The 19,891-nt window shown below is 36.3% G+C and overlaps 1 protein-coding gene across 2 annotated transcripts in view; it reads right to left on the bottom strand.

Moving 5' to 3' along the window:
* The window catches only part of ODAD2 (outer dynein arm docking complex subunit 2), a 169,903-nt gene that overhangs the window by 31,268 nt on the left and 118,744 nt on the right, over positions 1-19,891 (bottom strand). For both annotated transcript variants that reach the window (XM_077771772.1, XM_077771773.1), the window contains 2 exons: positions 18,705-18,893; positions 17,191-17,412 (listed from right to left, as the gene is read on the bottom strand). In XM_077771772.1, coding sequence (XP_077627898.1) covers positions 17,191-17,412; positions 18,705-18,893 — 411 coding nt within the window. The remainder of the gene's footprint in view (positions 1-17,190; positions 17,413-18,704; positions 18,894-19,891) is intronic.

The raw sequence follows: 19,891 nt of genomic DNA, 5'->3' as shown, positions 1-19,891 counted from the left end.
ATTACCTTTCACATTTTATAATTTACATCCATTTAACTCACAAAGCTTCCTTTATGAACAAGTTCTTTTAAGTTTATTTGTTTATTTTGAGAGAGAGAAAAAGAGAGAAAGAGAGAAGTGCAAGAGAGAATCCCAAGTAGGCTCCATGCCGTCAGTGCAGAGCCTGACACGGGCTTCAATCTCACCAACCATGAGATCATGATCTGATCCGAAATTAAGAATTGGACACTTAACAACACAGCAATGCAGGCACCTCAAGAACAAGTTCTTTAATAAAGTAATAATAATAATAAATAGAGCTAGCCAAGGCTGTTAGCAAGAATTTATCATTTTGATCAACAAGGCACATTTTAGAAATACTGGGTAAAATGACTTCTGTACATCTTTAAAAGATTTGCAACAATAACCTTATAAGTGTACATAACTCAAAAATACCCTCAATAACAGCATGATCATAAAAACAGTGAATACCTGCTGACTTAACAATTTCTCATGTAAGTCAGTCCAGAAAGGCTTATTACATTAGTGCACACCTTTTGCAGTGTCTTCTCAGCCCTCCAGGGATGCTCCTGACTGTTCTTGTACCTCACCCACACGGTGAGCCTTGGAAGCCAGTCTGTAAAGGGCACACCGGTTTCCTTGTCCACACTGATTGGAGGAGGGGGGTGGGGCACGTCTCCCAAACTGGGCCAATTAGATTCCCTTCTGTGACATTTCTGAATATAAAGTAGAAATAACATGTGGCCTCACTGGGTTGACTGGAGCGTGAAGCTTGTGGACACAATGGAGGAAACTGTGGAGAAACAGGGAAAGCCAACTGACCGAGAAAGAATAAAATGAAATGGATACAGAAGTGAGGACAGATGACAGATGAAAAAGAAAAAGATGCTAGGAAATCCATGAGGCCCTTGTCCCAGCACTTTGTTAGGACTCAGCTGCTTTCTTGCCCATGAAATCTCTCAAACATCCACATATCCTCTTTGGTGCCTGAGCTTTTTTGAGTTATTTATGTTGCTTGCAATTTATTGTATCCCAATTGATCCTGAATTCTATCTATGGGACTTGAAACATCACTTAGACTATTGAACTAAAGCTTCCCAATCTTTAAAATGTGGACAGTAAAGCCTGCATCACAGGGTTACTACAAAGATTAAATGAAATAAGAAATAAAGCATCTACCTCAGCAGTGACCACTCAGTGATGGGCTGCTATTTTAAAGAGAGATTACCCTGTAATTTACATTTTATAAAACATATACAGCCATTTATTGTACGTATTTGTTAGTCAAGGGAAAGCACTTCAATCTCTTATTATTAAGCTAATATTTTAATATTTGCTAATTATTCATTTAATGGGCAATTCAAAATTATTTGCTGAAATTTAAAATTAAAAGGGGCTTGCTAACAACTATTCTCACTGTGGTTATTTCTCACTTTGTAGTAAAAACCTTGTTTAAAAAATAGGTTTGTGAATAAATCTTTAATTCTTCCTGTTCCCTTAATTTCTCATCTAATCTGTAACGAAGTCCTGTTTAGGCTGACATGTTCTCGTGCACTGACAGCTCACCATCTTCCCACAGCGCTCTTTCCTTCCACTCTTTCTGACCTGCTCTCTACACACCTTGGAGAGTGATCTTCAGAAACACAAATGGGATCATAGTACTGTTCTAATTACAATTTTTCAGTGGCCTCTCAGTACACTAGAATAAAATCCCAATTCTTGACTATGGTCTGGCACTCTCCATGTAATCCAGCCCCCCTCAACCCCCTGCAGCTCTCCAAACACATCTTGTGTCACTTTCCCCTTCAGTCACTCAGCCTCAGCTGCCCTGATCTTCCTGCAGGTCCTTGGAAAGTCTAAGTACATTCATACCTTATGGCCTCTGCACATACTTTCTGTCTGCAAACTCTTCTCCTGGCTTCATCCTTCGTATCTTAGTTTAGATGCACCTGCTCCAACATGCTTTCTCTGCCTTCCTTGTGCAAAGTATGTTAGCCCTCTGTTACTCTTCACCCAACCCCATTTGTTTCTTTCATAGCATTAAGTACACTTGGTAATTATTTTGTTCATGTAATTTTTTTTTTTTTTTTTACCAGGCCCCTTTTATAGTGCTTGAGAGAGTTGTGAGACCCTTGGTCTTACTCTCTCCTCCTGAATTCTGGGAGTGACAAATAGGTCATGTCCTCTCTGTGTGGAGAATCTGTATACTGTGTGTTTATTCTACCCCTCTGAAAAGGGATACCTTTGTGAAGGAGGAGTCATTTCCTGGATTGGCACTAAACATGTGTGGTCATTCTTGACTCCACTTTTCAAGGTCTTGCTCTCAATTAGCAGTGCCTATTTTCCTCTGATTTCAATAAATTAATAACCAGTATAGGGGAATGAAGTATGGTGGAATCACCTCTTTTCACAAATAGTTATCAATCTTCAACCATTTGAAGGATTAATTTGCTAAAAGGGAAAGTCAGAAGCATGTAAAAGTACTTTAAATAAATTCTATAAAGCCATAGACCATCTCCAGATAGATTAACTTAAGTTAGAAACTAAAAGATAATTCCCCATGGTAAAATCTCTAAGCAAATTTAAATGATAAACTGAAAGAGAAAGTCAAGTCAGTTAGGTAATTAAAATTCTGAACAAAAAAATGTTCAAGTTTTACATGTAAGTCTCATCTGGCATGAATTCAGTACAGTAAAATAACCATTTAGTAATAATTACTAAAACCAATTATCATTCAGTATGTATCTATATAGTATATATATATAAGTATATATATAGGTCTACCAAAAATCTTGTCAAGAATGCTCATAGCAGCCCTATTTGTAACAGACCTAACTTATTCTCATTTTAACATGTAGAAGATTATTTAAAAAGTGTCATGTTCAAGTTATCCACTCATAAGTTTCTCAGAATGTTGAATAAGTACTATGTAATTTGCAAAGAATATCTCAATTATACATAAAGTAACATAGATTATATCCCCTAGAACAAATGAGAAACTAGTATCTAAAATAAATTGGAAAGCAGTATCTGGAATAAATTGGAAACCGGTATCATCATTTAAAAACTAAAACGTTGAGTCCACTTATTATGAAATATTAAGTCTTAAGAATAAAACATAAACAGCCTGTCTACACACAAGTCTGTGCATGAATATCCTGAGGGTTAGGAAAGATAGAGCTGAATCAATACTGAATGACAAATCATTCCAATAACCTGTGTAAATATACAAAATTTGAACATGATTGTGGTGGAGGCTACAGTGGCTGAAAAGCAATTGGCTGATGAAGAGTGTCTCTACACATCACAATTACCTGAGAGATAACTGTAAAATTTAGCATCTAAACTTAATAAATTAATTTCAAAAATAGGCTAAATAATTCATCCAAATACAGGATGTTAGAAGAGAGTCTCCCTGAAATAATGAAGTCAGCAATGTAAGGGCAAATAAAAGATTGCCTTATATTGAAAGTAGAAGACTTATGGATTTTCTTGTCTAACTGGTTGTTTGGGATAATAATATGAAATACTTAAATCGGTGTTAGAAAAATTATAGTGACCACATGTTCTGATCCCAAATCAGGAATTTTAGCAATTTATATAAAAAGTTTTATGAAGGCCTAAAAATTAAATTACAGTTATACATTTAACATACATCTAGGCCAACTTTAGAGAAAATATTAAAACTATATCAAATTTGAATAGTTCATAAAGGCAATCATGGAAGGAATACTTCAGCATCATTTAATTCTTTGTTCTGAGTTTCAGTGTACTCCTTACCCAGTGCTTCTCAAACTTTACTGTGAGTGCAAACCATCTGGGAATCTTGTGAAAATGCAGATGCTGACCCAGTAGGTCTGCCGTGGGGTCTGAGATTCTGCATTTCTAACAAGCACCTGTTGCTCTCTGGCTGGGACCACACTTTGAATAGCAAGTCCCTGAAGAGCCAGGAGAGGCCCCAGATCAGTTGCCTCCAAGCCACCAGCAACTTTGTCCATTTATTCTAGTGTGCCATGTAAATATTACATGTTTTTCTGCTAACAGGGTAAAACTTAGGAAGTAGTGTTGTAGAAGACAATAATATAATGCATTTTGATACACTTTCAAAGGCAATGGCATTAATTGGATTGCCCGAGGGTCTGGCGTACTGGGTCAGATCTTCTTTATTTTCAAAGCTTCTAGCTTTGAGGCTAGTATCTTAAACTACTTAACATGTAAATTTGTCTTCTCACACTTACAGGAACTTATTTTTTTATAGTATTAGCAGAGAGTTCTCCTTGTTTTTTTTTTCTTCGATGAGGAGCAAATAAAGTGCCCCAGGGAGACGGGCTTCACTTTTGCCAGGGGTACTGCAAAGCTGAACTACGACTACATGCCTATCCCAATTCCACATGGGCCAGAGCCACACATTCTGTTCAGCATGACATCATTCCCTGGAGCATTCTACGTGCACAGTCGTATTTATTGGGTGGATTAGCTTTCCATGCAATGGATTCACCATCCTCAAGAGTTCTTTAACCTTTTCCTTTGAGAGGGTTGATTTTTGTTTCCCTTGTGTTCCGCACCAACGAATGCCAATGATCGTGTGGCTCTCTTGCCATTGGAAGTCCTGTGGATTGGTGGTTCTTAAGCTTTCGTGTGCTTCTCAGTTACCTTAGGAGCTTGGCTGAAATACAGTTTCCTGGTCTTACTCATGGAGAAGATGAGTTAGTCAATTCAGAGTATGGTCCAATAACCTTTATTTTCTTTTCTTCAAGCTCCAAATTGCTTCTAGACAGGTGGGCTCTAGACAGCCCCTTGAGAAACGGTGCTGCAATGGACCACAGTACATGAACATGGCCCAGGAGTAACTGTTGGGAACGTTCCATAGCACTCAGAGTATTTCGTAAGGAGACATGAAGGCTCTGAGTTGTAAGAAGTTGTAAGGCTAAGAATAGTCACTTTATTCATGACGTGCTAAGAGGCATGAGCTTTTTGTTCCTGGTTTCCAGTGTGAACTTAGATTTTCAATTTAATTTCTTTCATTAGGGGTTTTTCTTTTCCATTTTTTTTTTTTTTTTTTAGTTTATTTATTTTGAGAAAGAGAGAGAGAGAGAGCAGGGGAGAGGCAGAGAGAGGGAGAGCATTCCAAGTAGGCTCCATGCTGTCAGCACGGAGCTGGATGTGGGGTTCAATCTCAGGAACTGTGAGATCATGACCTGAACCAAAGTCAAGATTCAGACACTTAACTGACTGAGCCACCCAGGAGCCCCAGGGGGTTTTCTTTTCCTTTCTTTTCTTATAAATACCATAATAATTAACAGTATTTATAGTACTCAGAAATCTGTCCCTTGGTGGTGGGTGATGTTTTTAAAGTAAAAAACATCACTTTTTATATATCTTATTTTTATTTATTTATTTATTTATTTTTTAATGTTTATTTATTTTTGAAGGAGAGTGAGACAGAATGTGAGCAGGGGAGGAGCAGAGAGAGAGAGGGAGACATAGAATCCAAAGCAGGTTCCAGGCTCTGAGCTCTCAGCACAGAGCCTGATGCGGGGCTTGAACCCACAAGCTATGAGATCATGACCTGAGCCAAAGACAGATGCTTAACTGACTGAGCCACCCAGGCGCCCCAGAGGGTTTTCTTTATACTGTATAATAATTAATGGTATTTATAGTACCCAGAAATTTGTCCCTTGGTGGTGGGTGATGTTTTTAAAAGTAAAAATAAGATATATGAAAGATGACTTTCACATTATTATTATAGATCTTATTTTTACAGAAAGAGCTTATTTTTACAGAAAGATCTTAGACTTATAGAATAGAGTTCATGTAAATGATAGGTGTAGAAAATTGATATAAATTAGTGAAAACAGCTTAAATTAAATCCAAATATCATGTATTCAGTGTTTTTAGTTTCAATTTTCTTAATTCTAAAAAATGCAAATATATACATATATGTGTCAATACATACAAACACATACAACATAAAATGCCATTCTTATTAAATAAATTAACTAATACGTCATTACCTTTGGAAAATATAGCTACTCCTTTTAAAGTCTATGTACTACATAGAAACAGAATATTTTTTTAAAAAAATCACAAAATCATCTGGTTTTAACTTCATATGCTGTAACTCTTACCAGTAATGATGTTTACTTGTCATAAACGAAGAAAATGCAGAGGCAGCAAGCATAGCAAGCAAGGCGAGGAAATCATGAAAACTAAGGAGAGAAGGAGCACTGGGGAGGTATTTCCAGGAGAGGATGGGAGGGCTGTACCAAGGACGGGCACCATTCCACCAGAAAACAAGTATGTTCTCTGCCAAGTCCTATCCCCCACTGTGCCTTCCCAGACAGCTTCTCTGTCTCAGAAAGCAGCTTCTCCACCAGGCTTAATCTTCCACACACAGCCTTACACACGGGCACCTACACCCACACATAAGCCTTCAAGGCACTCCTTGAAGGGTAAAACTGCAGTGGGCATTAAGAAAACAGACTCTGGGACCATATTTCTTAGGTCCTTTCCTTATGACCCAGCTGATTCTGGGCAAGTCACTTAATCTCTATGTGACTCAGTTTCTTTAGCTCCAAAATGGAGATAATAACAATTCTCACCTTGTTGAAAAATGGAGAAGACCAAATCAAAGAATATGCATGGATGTGCTTTTGGACCAGCGTCCGGCACACGGAAAGCCACATAAATGAAAATGGTACTACTTTCATTATTATCTCTTTTGCTATATTTATATATGGCTCCCTTTTGTATCGTCTGTCACCTTTAGCTTTCAAGAAAGGGAGGGAGATTTATTTTGCTGGGATGTAGTGGTGGTGACTTAGCAGATGCAAGATGGATTCATTATAACAGAGCTAGTATGGATGAAGGAGACAAGCATTCTATTAGCCCACACCATCCTAGACACATTTGATTTTTCCAAGGGCTCCCTGGATTTAGAAGACCACTGAATCATTCATGGGAAAAAGCATTGTCTAGAGCCCTCCAAGGAAAACTTAAAAAGAAAAAAAAAGGTGGCTTTAAAGAATCATTCTTGTATTAGATTTTTAGATGCACTAAACTGGTAAGAAAGCAAAGAATTAAGATTAAAACTCTGAATTCCCACTGAAGAGATTCTTATTTTGTAAACCTTCCAATTAAAGCAAAGTGCTAGATAAATGTGAAAAAGATGGCTTTGACTGGGTTTCATAAACACTATTAAAGGGCAGCATGGCCTAGTGCAGTAATTTTCAATTCTTTTTAAGGCAACAAAAAGCTGTTTCAAAACAAGATCTTATGCATAATTACTAATAGAAAAAATGGAAAAAAAATCACTGCTCTATTTAAAGTAGGTGACCACCCCCCACACCCAGCATTGGCTTCCCCCTTGCCCTGAGTACTGCGCCCTGATCCCTCCCAGGGGAACCCTAACAGTCTACGAGACATGGCTTGAAATTCACTCATCTGGTGGAAACAGCCCTAAACTATACATCACAATCATTTATGATGTTATGCCATGTGTTGATTGTGTGGTTTTCGGTACTTCACTAATCTGGGCCTTACATTCCTTACCTGCAAGTTGTGTGTTTAGAATGGATAACTCACCTCCACCAGCTCTCACCTTCCATGATCTTATCGTATAAAGAAAGCATAAAAAGAAAAATAAGAATTCCACTTCATGCCAAGATAGGGTAATAGGAAACATATTTATCTTCCTATCTAAAACAACTTAAAAATGGTTAAAATACATAAAGCAACATGACTTTTAAGATACTGGATCAGGCATCAAATGACAGTAATCCCTGAGAGAAGGAAAACTCAAGAGGCAAACTCTACTGTTCCAGCCTGCTGCCTGGAGAGTTTACAGGCCACCACACAGCGAGAGAAAACCTGAGCGAAGCACGGCAGCTTCCCCGAGCTGGGAGGCCAAGCATGGCAGACTGGAGTCTTCGGAGAAGATTACTGGAGGGAAGAGAACTCTGCGAGCACAGAACCATGGAGACCTCCAGTAGGGGCACCTGAAGCGTTAGCACAGAACCTATCAGCATCTGTGTGTGAGGAAACTACACACACCCCAGGACAGGAAAGGCCCACCTGAAAGATCAGCTGGAACAATCTCTGAGGCTCACACAGGTCAAACAGTGCCTGATCCCACCACTCAGTGAAAGGCTTCATAATTTATGGGTGTGGGGCAGAGTAACCAAAAGGGTCTTACCTCAGTAGTGGGTAAGAATTAGCTTTATTTTTTTGCCAACAAAGCATAGAACTGAAAGGATCAAACTGTTTCTAAGTAACATAAGTGCATCCCAGAACAAAACTCAAGAATATTTATAGACACTATCACTCAACACATTAAAATTCAGTGCCTTCCAAGAAACAGACTCATAACTACACGGAACAAATTGATGGTTAGTAGAGGGGAGATGGGAGGGAGGATGGGGGAAATAGGAGAGGGGATTAAGATGTGCACTTGTGATTAGCACTGGGTGATGCACCGAAGTGTGGAATTACTATATTGTACATCTGAAACTAATACAACACTGTATGTTAACTCTATGGGAACTAAAATAAAAAACTTAATAAAAAAAATCCTTTTCCCCTGCAAAGTCAGTGTCTGACATGACCCATAATAAAGAGAAACATCAACCAATTGAAAGCAAACTGGAAATGATACTAGAACCATTACCAGAACTGGGTTTCATATGAGCTAGAGGAAAGACTCAGCATGTTAAGTAGAGACATGAAAGATATAGAAAGACCCAAATCTAATCTGGGGAGATGGAATTATATTACCTGCAATGTAAAACACACTGACAGAAATAAAGGTAAATTAAACATTGCAAAAATAATTTCTGAACTTAAAGCCATAGGAATAAAAACATTCCAAATTAAAATACACAGAGGAAAAAAGACTGAAAAAAATGACCAAAGCCATAGAAGCTGTGGGAATATGTCAAGCAGCCAAATATAGGAGAAAATGGAGTTTCTAAAGGATAGTAGAAAGAGGAGAGAGAGAAAAGTATTTGAAGAAATAATGGCTCTAAATTTTCCAAATTTGATGAAAATTATAAGCTTAATGATCCAAGAAGCTAAACAAAACCCAAGCATATGAAACATAAAGAAAATACCACCAAGACATATCATAATCAAATTGCTCAAAATCAGTGAAAATGATAAAATCTTAAAAGCAGTAGTAAAAAAATGACACATAAATAAACAAACATAAGAATGGCAGCGGATTTCTTCTCAGAAACAACACAAGTGTGAATAAAATGAAGCAACATGTTTACTGAAGGGAAAAATGTCATTGTAAAATCCTATGCCTACCAAAAATATTTTTCAAACACAAAGACAAAATAAAGTCTTCTTTAGACATATAAAGATGAAAGAGGGGCACCTGGGTGGTTCAGTTGGTTAAGCATCCGACTCTTGGTTTTGGCTCAGGTCATGATCTCAACAGTTTGTGGGTTTGAGCCTGCATCAGGCTCCCTCTCTCTCTGCCCCATCCCTGCTCACTCTCTATCTCTTTAATAAACAAACAAACAAACATATATACATACATTTTAAAAAGTGAAAGAATGTATCAACAGAGCTGTACTACAAGAAGTGTTAAAAGTCCTTTGGGCAGAAAGAAAATGATATCAGATGAAAATCTGCATCTATAGAAAGGAATAAATAGCACTTTTCCCAATTTATTTAAATCTCTATAATTGATAATTTATATATACAGCCCAAAACAAGGACAATGTGAAGTTTACGACATGTATGAGTCAAATGCATGACGATAGCACAAAAGCCAGGAGGACAAAAATGGAGACACAGTGTTGTATGATTCTTCAACTATATGTTTCTGTGTATAATATAACGTGAAGATACTGTGCCAGATTATATATTTACACTACAACCTCTAAAGCAACCATTAAACTAACAAAGAATCATAAATAATAAAAATGAAACAATAAATAAATAACCAAAAAGGGATAAAATGGAATGTTCAAAAGTATTCAATTAAGCCAAGAAGATGACAAAAATAAAAGAAAGATTGGAAAAATAGGGAATAAATAATATCACATTTAAAGCCAACCATGTCAATAGTACATTAAATGTAAATAGTGCAGACACCCTCCCCCCAAAAGGCAGAAGTTGTGATTTGAATAAAAAAAGCAAGTCCTAATTAAATGCTGCCTACAAATAACCAATAAATAAAAATACACAAATACGGTAAAAGTTCAGAAACAAGTATAGAATTTAGCATGCTAATTCTAACCAAAAGAAAGGAGTTTCCCTGTTAATAGCAGAAAAGGCAAATTTCAAAGCAAAGAATATGACAAGGGATAAAGGTAATTTCATACATATAAAGGGGTCATCAAGAGGACATACTATTCCTAAATACTTACACACCTAATAAAAGAGTTTCAAAATGAATAAAGAAAAAACTGATTGAATTGTGAGAAAAAAATGGCAAATCTACAATAACAGGTACTTCTGTAATGTAGTGGTCAAGACATTTGCCTCACAGAATAATAAATAGAACAAATAGTTATAAAATCAACAAAGATATAGAATATTTGGACAATATTTATCAACTTGACCTTATTAAACTTTATAGAACACTTTATTCAACCACACCAGAATACTCATTTTTTTTGAAGTTACATGTGGATCATTAACAAGTTAAACCATATTCTGGGTCACAGAAAAAAGCTCACATTAAAATAAATAGTCAAGTAATATATGTTCTCTGACTACAATCGAATTAAATCAGTAACAGGCCAATGGAAAAATTCTCAAATATTTAAAAATTAAATGTCATACTTCTAAATCATACATGGGTCAAGGAAGAAATCAAAAGGGAAACTATAAAGTATTTTTAACTGAATGAAAATAAAAACACGACTTATCAAAATTTCTGAGATGCAGCTAAAACAGTATTAGAGGGAAATTTATATAACTAAGTATTATTATTAGCAAAGATTAAGATATCAAATCAATGATCTTAGTTTATACTTTAAGAAAGTATACAAAGAAGAACAAATGAAACCCTAAAGTAATCGAAAAAAGGAAATAAGAAAGATCACATTAGAAATCAGTGAAATAAAAAACAGAAAAAGGGAGAAAATCAAAGAAACAAAGTTAGTTCTTCAAGAAGATAATGGCATTGATAGACTTCTAGTCAGACTGATCAAGAAAAAAGACAAAAATTATTAATATCAAGAGTGGAAGAAAATGTCATAATAAAAATATGTATTAAAGGATAAGAGAATATTATGAATGAGTTTATGCCAATACATTTGACAACTTAGATGAAATGAATTAATTCCTTGAAAGACACAAACTACCAAAGCTCACACACAAAAAAACAAACTGAGCAGTTTTATATTGACTAAAGAAATTTGATTTGAAGTTTAACACCTTCTGAAAATGAAAACTTTAGGTTCAGGTGGCTTAACTTGTGAATTCAACCAAACATTTAAGGGACAAATAACACCAGTGCTATAAAATTCTCCCAGAAAACTGAAGAGGAAGGAACACTTTCCAACTCATTTACTGAAGCATTACTGTGATAGCAAAAAGGAGACATTACAAGAAAAGAACACTACAAACCAGTATCTCTCATGAACACAGATGCAGAACTCTAAGCAACATTTTAGTAAATTAAATTCAGCAATGTATAGAAAGGATAATATACTGTGACCAAGCAGGTTCATCCTAAGAATGCTGGGTTGGTTTAATATTTAAACCAAATCACTATGATTCTCTATGATAACAAATGCTAAAAGAAAAACCATAAGATAATCTCAATAGATACAGTAAAAAGCATTTGACAAAATCCAGTGTCTATTCCTGATTTAAAAAAAAAAATCCTTGGGGCACCGGGTTGGTTCCGTCGGTTGAGCGTCTGACTTCAGTTCAGGTCATGATCTCAGGGTTCATGGGTTCAGGCCCCTTATCAGGCTCTGTGCTGACAGCTTAGAGCCTGGAGCCTGCTTCAGATTCTGTGTCTCCTTCTCTCTCTAACCCCCATTGGTGCTCTATCTCTGTCTCTCATTAAAAAGTAAATGTAAAAAAATTTTTTAAAAATCCTCATTAAAGTAGTAAAAGAAAAGAAACTTAGCCTGATAAAAGACCCCCAACAAAAACCTACAGCCAATAGTAAACTTCATGGTGAAAGACTGAATGTATTCCCTCCAAGATAAGGAATAAGACTAAGATATCTGCTCTTATCACTTTTTTCCCCAATATTGTACAGGAATTTCTGGCCCATTAAGTCAGGCGAAAATATATAAAAGGCATCCAGGTTAGAAAAGAAGAAAGAGAAGTCTTTTTGTGTAGATGACAATCATGATTGTTTATGTGAGACACTGGCAATTGACAATCTGTTTTTGTATGGCTCAAAGAATGAAGAATGGTTTTTACATTTTGTATAGTTGTAAATAATGACAACAACGAAAGAAGAATCTGCAACAGAGACTTTATGTGGTCATAAAGTCTAAAATATTTACGATCTGGCCCTTTAGAGAAAATGTTTGCCGACCCCTGGTCTATGTAGAAAATCTACATAGAAAATCTATGCAGAATCTTCACAACCCTACTAGATCAAATAAGTGAATTTAGCAAGATTGTGAGATGTAAGATTAAACACAAAATCAATTAAATTTCTTTATAAAAACAATGAACAATCAGAAACTGAAGTTTTAAAAATTCTACTTAGAGTAGCATCAAAAATATTTACATAGGGGTAAATCTGACAAAAGATGTAAAAGCCCTATGTGATGAAAATTATGTAATATTGTTGAGAAATAAATAACACAAAAATAATGGAGAAATATTCCTTCTTTATGAGTCAGATGACAATAATGTTACAATGTCAATTTTCTCCTAAATAAGGTACAGATTCAATGCCATCCCAATCAAAATCTCAGGAAGCATTTCTTGTAGAAATTAACAAACTGGTTTAAAAATAGCCAAAATAACTTTTAAAAAAAGAAAAAGGATAATGTATACTACCTAACTTTAAGGCTTATTATAAAAATGTAGTAATAAAGACAATGTGGTATTGGTATAAATATAGACAAACAGAATAATGGAACAAAGCAGATATATTCAATTAATTTTTTTCCAGAATTACAAAAGAAATTCAGTGGGGAAATGGCACTATTTCAACAAATGATGCTCAGATGCCCCCTAGGAGTATAAACAAAAATTAACTCAAAATCATTCACAGATTTAAGTGCAGAACCAAAAAGTTATAAAACTTCCAGACTAAAACATGGAAAATCCTTGTGACTATGTATTAGGCAAATATTTCTTGGACATAACCCCAAAATCATGGTCCATTAAAAAAAAAGATAAATTGGACTTCATCAACTTTAGGGGGTGGGGGTGGGTCATTGTCTTGATCTAATAATGGCTTCTTGGTATTTATATATACATTAAAATTTTTCAAATTGACATTCTATACATGTGCATGTATATGTCAATTATAAAGCTATTACATGTTTTAAGTTAAATAAAAATGAAATAGGGAAAACATTTGATATATATATGTATATATAATATTAGAGTTAAAAATCTAACTTGCTGGAATCCTTAAGTAGTTATCCATTTCTTTCTCACCTTAAAGGATAAATGCAAATAACAAGAAAAAAGCCAATCAGAAGTAAAGTCTATATATAACTCTATATTTGGTATCATAACATAGTCACTGATACATACTAGTGCTAAGTAACTTAACAGCACATCACCAATGGACTATCCCCAGCACTCCAGGGAGTATCTGGAGTGTGAGGAAAGTACGTAAGACCATGAGTTTTAATTAACAGAAAAAATTACAGTTTGATCAAACATTAAGTGTGTGGAATGCATATAAACACCAAGAATTACTTGGTGATCTTAGCCTCTGAAGTCCCTTTACTTGACTCAAAAGTGTTAGTGATATTTTTCTTGTGCTGTGCCAGGCTTCAAGGACCATGGGTGTATTTGCTTCTGGGCTCATCCTTCCTACTCTCTGGAATGCCACTTCATGTGCTGAGTCTGGGAGGCTCCCAAGACAACCCTTTCACTTCTACCCCACTTGAACTGCTTGCTCCTCCCTCTCTCTGTTGGACCCACTTTTGGTTGTACTTTCTGCAATCTCTTCAATTTCCTGTCTTCCAGAAAGTTATAAGCCAGAATGTAGCTTTCACCTGCCTGGTATAGACATTTGCAAAACAAAGCCAATGTCATAATGGGGAAGGGAGCTTAATGCCTTTTATAGGTGCTCATCATCTTTCTAGCTGATCACTTTTTCTGTCTTAGGGAAGTGCTCATTTTGCTCAGTGTTTCCTGCAACATATTTCTCTCTTGTATTACTTGCCTGTGTTGCGGTTTTGTTATAATTATCAAATGACCTTGGTACATCCCCTAGACTTCTCATACTTTCAGTGGAGTTGCCAGCAGATCTGCATCCATGTTCACTAGGTTTTGTAATGATGCAAGACCCTGGGCTGATGCTTTTGAGAAGGAGGCTTGTGTAAAATCATAAAGAGGATGAGGATTATATTATTCCTCTCATGCTGCATTTACCAGAATAGGAGATTTCTTAGTTCATATAGAAGATATTCTTACCTGGAAAGGTTCTAACACCCGGATTACTTTTCAACATAATGGAGTCAGGAAATACTTGTTGACCACTTAACAGTATTTAAACACAAACTCTTTGGAAACTCCCTCTTCCTCTGGCTTCTAGAACTCCTAGACAACCTGTTAACTTCTTGAAGTTACTTTAACAGCTCTTCTTCCTATCATATAAGCTCTGTGAATGCAAATGTAGACATTTCCCCAGCTTCTCTAAACTCTCTGCCAAAAACAACTCATCCACCCTCATTTGTGACCACTGATACTTTTTGATCTTCCTCTCTCTCTCCTGCCTCTAGACTTGCACTGTCCAATAAGAAAGGCACTAGTCACTAGTGAGACCTTGAATTATGGCCAGTCCCCCTTGAGATGTATCATAAGTATAAAACACAAATACAAAAAAATATTTAACATTGATTACATGTTGAAGTAAGAATATTTTGGATATATTGGGTTAAATAAAATTTATTACTAAAAGTAATTTCATTTCTTTTTATCTTTTCTGAAATTCTAGCTCCTAGAAAATTTAATATTACATGTGTGGCTTGCATTACATTTCCACTGAACAGTGTGGCTCTAGACTTGAAATTCAAACTGACCATTTAAATCGAACACAGTAGAAACTGATACACCAATCTATTCCAGACCCTCAAGCCTGTTCACTGTTATTATAGAATAAACATCAGTTGGCATAAGACAGCTAGGTGATAACATCAGCTGCTGCTGTTAAGGAAACTGTATGATGAAGGAACTAACTCTAGAATAAACCACTTATGAACTGGATGACAGGATGACTCTGGTAATTGTCAAAGAGTCTGTCAGCATTGCTCCTGGGCAGCTACAGCAGGAATGTATGTAGGACTAGGAAATAACACTATATGCTTTTGACTAGAAAGGTACACTTGTGGTTAATGAATGAAAACAACAAGGGATTTGCCAAAATAGTGGATAAAGTGTATATGCATTTGGAGTCAGAAATGTTAGCAGTTAAACATTGTGACATATTTACTTCAGGTACTGTAATCACCTAAATGTGCCCAATATTTTCTTGCACGATCTTGGCTAATAGAATCTTCCTCTTCCTCTTCACCTAAAACCTGGAGTCATTTTTGACTCACTCCTTCCTTTATTTCCCATAGCCAAGCACCAAACCCCATTTATTCTACCAACACCCACTCGCCACATCCACATTTTCCTCCTCCTTAAAACCAGAGAAGGAAGACACAGGTCCATATGCTACCCCCATGGTCCCAAGAGGGAGAGCCCATGATTAGGTTGCTGCTATATTGTGATGAGTAACTTACAAAAAAACAGTGTCCTGTTCGTTATAGTCACTCTCCAGTAGAAATAGCTGGTAGTTAGGAATGCAAATAGGTGAGATGGAGAGGCCCTCAAGAGACCCTAAGATGAACCAGCAAAGGGTTCTAGAACAGAACAATCCCTATTTTCTTTCTTTGCTTCTCTCTTTCCTATCCCCTCTTCCTAATCATTTTTATTGCCTTCTTTTTCTATAAGCTGTGCAGGTGGGTGAACACAGTTTCATTACTTTACATAGAAGAATACAATTCCTAAGTGATTTTGGATTATCTCTTCACTTGTGTTAAGATGAAATAACTCAGGGGTGCCTTGGCTCAGTCAGTTGAACGTCTGACTTTGGCTCAGGTCATGATCTCATGGTTCGTGAGTTCGAACCCTGCATTGGCTCTGTGCTGACAGACCAGAGCCTGGAGCCTGCTTCAGATTCTGTGTCTCTCTTTTTCTCTGCCCCTTCCCTGCTCATGCTCTGTTTCTCAAAAATAAATAAACATTAAATTTTTTTAAAAAATGAAGAAATAACTTAGAATCGCATGTGCAGCTGGCATTTATGTCAATTAAACTGTAAACCTTATTAAATATTAAGACTTTGAGTAGCCTAGAAATTCTCTTCTTAAATGAACTGGCAATTCTTAAATGAACTGGCAATTATCTAAGCATATGTACTAGGGTGCTTAAATTTTATAGTTTCATTTTTTTAAAGATGCTACTGATGGAATGTTAGGTTGTGCAAGACCTGTCCAATAACAGAATGTATCAATATATAAAGTCTATGTGCAGAAGCTCTCCTACCTGTGTATTGATTGATTAAAGGCAAAGAAAATTTGATGCACAGATTTTTTTTTCGAAAAAGTCTGTCTTTGAATTGGACCTTTGCTATTACGGTTAAGACCATCAAACTATAGTCTAGTTGTTGTTTCAGTCAGCTCCTTTGCTACTGAGTTCATGCCAATATTTTATTTAAGTGCTACGTAAATATTAAGTAGAATTATGAATGTCACTAATTATTAATGTGCTATACATTTTCCTGAATCAAATTCAAATTCTAGAGCAATTACTAAACAAGTATGTTTTATAATCTTTGGTTTAGAAAAATTCAATCTCCAACTTTGCTGCAGGATGTACCATACTAACACATGGTTCAGCTGCAGCCATGACCCAACACATAGTCAGTTTTGTGGGTCCAACTCCCCCCATCAATTAAACCCTATTGTTATGTAAGTTTCTTTCCAGCTTCCATATACCTGCTTTGGACTAAACCACAAGGTCAATCAACTGTACCTTTACTGCACCATTCTCGTGCATGGTGACGCAGTTGTCGGCATCTTCTGAGAGTTGGTACAAGGCTTGAGCTGTTGCTCGATGCACATTGGGGTCATTTGATTTCAGGTAACGCACTAATGGAGCCACTGCTTTGTGCTCGCCAAAGGCCACTCTATTTCTGCCCCACATACAGCAACGTGAAACAGCTTCTGCTAGATGATGCCTCAGTTTATCATTATTCTGCACAAAGGAAATGAATTGTGGTACATGCATTGCAAAGAACCTGTGAGGTCATGTTTCTGTGCTAGATGTTTATTATCCAATAAAATGTCAGTGAGTCAAGGGAGAAGGGCTAAGTGGCTATTCAGGTGGTGTCTTGAAGGAAATTAGTATTTTGGTGGTCCCCAATGGACCAAGGTTCAATCTTGAGTTTTCTTTTTATGACTTAAAAAATTTAATTTCTTTTTATTGACTACTGTACATAGTCAATATACTCAAAGGTAATCAAGTGCCTGGCATTTGTTATTTGCTCAAGGCTTGATTTCCTTTTGAGCAAGTGCTTTAGTTAAAAAAGAAATGTATTTAAAGAATACTGGACATTCTTAAGGGAGCATTTCACTTAACTGGCATAGGTAGATTAAGTCTACACCTCTACCCTAAGAATACTTCTACATCAGTAATATATCTTGGTTCCCAAGAGGGAGAAGGCAGTGCAGCAAACAATGATATGTTTGAGTCTGCCATTTTCTTTTCTATATCCTTTTTCACACTATATCCTTTTTTTCATACGTAATTAACTGCTATAGATATAACTAAATAGGATATAGTTTTCTGCTTAATAATTGTACTATCCTCTTGATTGAGGCAACAACTCGGTGTCCTTAGCTGAATCTGGCAGTTATTCTTAGGAACTCAGTATTAGACTGGCCCTAAAAAGTCTTCTAAACCAAGCATCCTTCCAGTGATTGAATTTCTGCTCTATGACTTTCCTGCCAAGAGGTAGCCCAAGCTATGCTCAAATACCTCTGGTCATGGTGAAGTCATTATCTCTCAAGGCTGCTTATTCTATCTGGCACAGCTCTGAATAAATAATACAGTGGTTGCCAAAGTCTTCTAGTTCAAGAATGCCATCAATCCAAGCTTGCTAAGCCTGGGGAAGAGCATTTAACTTGTAATGTTGGCATGAACAATCATCTTAAGGATAACGAATGATAATAATGGTGGTGATGGAATATGATAGTTAACACTTCTACAATAACATTTATATTTGGCACTACTTTACTTGCCAGTGACAAAAAACAGCCTCTATTTTACAAGGATATTGCATATTAAATTGTACAGTTAGAATATACTTTCACATTGATTAGTCTCAGAGAAATTAAATCAAATTAGTTGACCAAAATCTCATACTTAATAGGTGATGGATATTAAGCTTGAATCCAGGTCTCCAGACTCTAAATTTATGGTTTTTACCACTACCCCATGATATCTTAAGACAATATACATTTAAAATAAAAGGATATGTTACTTACTGTGTTTGCTAGTTTGGACAGTAAAGGGACAACTCCATGATCTGTAATGACAGCTAAATTTTCTTGATCTTTTGCTATATTGGTAATAGCAGCACATACACTTGCCAAAACTTCTTTATTATCTGATTTCAGTAAGTTGACAACAAGCTCCAAACCACCAACGAAGGAACGGACCATTTCTCCAGCATCCTAGAGAACAATTGAAAGCAAAAGATGTTATAAAAAATAATCTTATGATTAGCATTAAAAAAAAACCCCAGAAAGTAAGGATAAGGCTGTGAAGCCTTTGGCATAAAAAACAAAATTCAACTTATTTGTTATACATAATTCCTATGTATGTTTGCATATGTATATATACACACAATGTAACTTCAACAAATATTTATTGAATAACTATTATGTGAGAGTCACTGTGCTAACTACTGGGGATACAGAAGTTAGTAATACAGCTGAGTCTTATTTGTAGTAGTTATGCTTTATGAAGTCATTACAAAAACTGAGTAAATACCGAACCATTGTTTCTAGGGGAAATGCAGCATTAGGTCAACTGATCAATAGATAACCTTGTTTTACGGGGTTTTCCACTTAGGATATCTTATCTCATATATTGTTAATTCATCAACATTAAACTCATGGACACTACCACACTACAAGTCATGCCCGAAGGAAGCTTCTCCAACACACGAATTTTCTCTGTAAGGCACAGCCTCCTTGTGCTTAGAAACGCTAGAGAGCACTGGGTGCCACACGCAGGGGCCATGTTAAATAGGGAAATCACCAACAAAACCCACATAGATGTGAAAAGTCTGGCAATAAGTAGGCTACAAAACTGATGCTTGTTAACAGTATGGGAGCTAACAATAACAAGGCAGAGAATCATCTCGTTCCACCTCAGCTGAGAACATGCATTTTGGGTGACTCAAATTTTTCACCTCGTCGTGCACGTCCAAGAATGAGCACGGATGTGCTGTGAGTACTGATTTCGGGGTGACAAAAATTTTAGCAAGAGGGTGAAAATTCCCAACCAGAATTTGTGAAGAATGTGGACTGACTGTATATGCTCTTTTTCTATCAGGTTGCTTGCCATTCAGTGGGGAAGAGGGACATTAGGAAATAAGTGTAATGAACAGCACTAGGAGGAAAGAGGTGAAGATGCTGCAATTACCCACCACAAGGGAGGCATTCAA

Source organism: Crocuta crocuta, unplaced genomic scaffold (assembly GCF_008692635.1).
Source record: "Crocuta crocuta isolate KB4526 unplaced genomic scaffold, BGI_CrCroc_1.0 scaffold457, whole genome shotgun sequence".
NCBI lineage: Eukaryota > Metazoa > Chordata > Mammalia > Carnivora > Hyaenidae > Crocuta > Crocuta crocuta.
The sequence above is the reverse complement of the archived record's forward strand: the minus strand, read 5'-3'. Positions and strand labels throughout refer to the sequence as shown.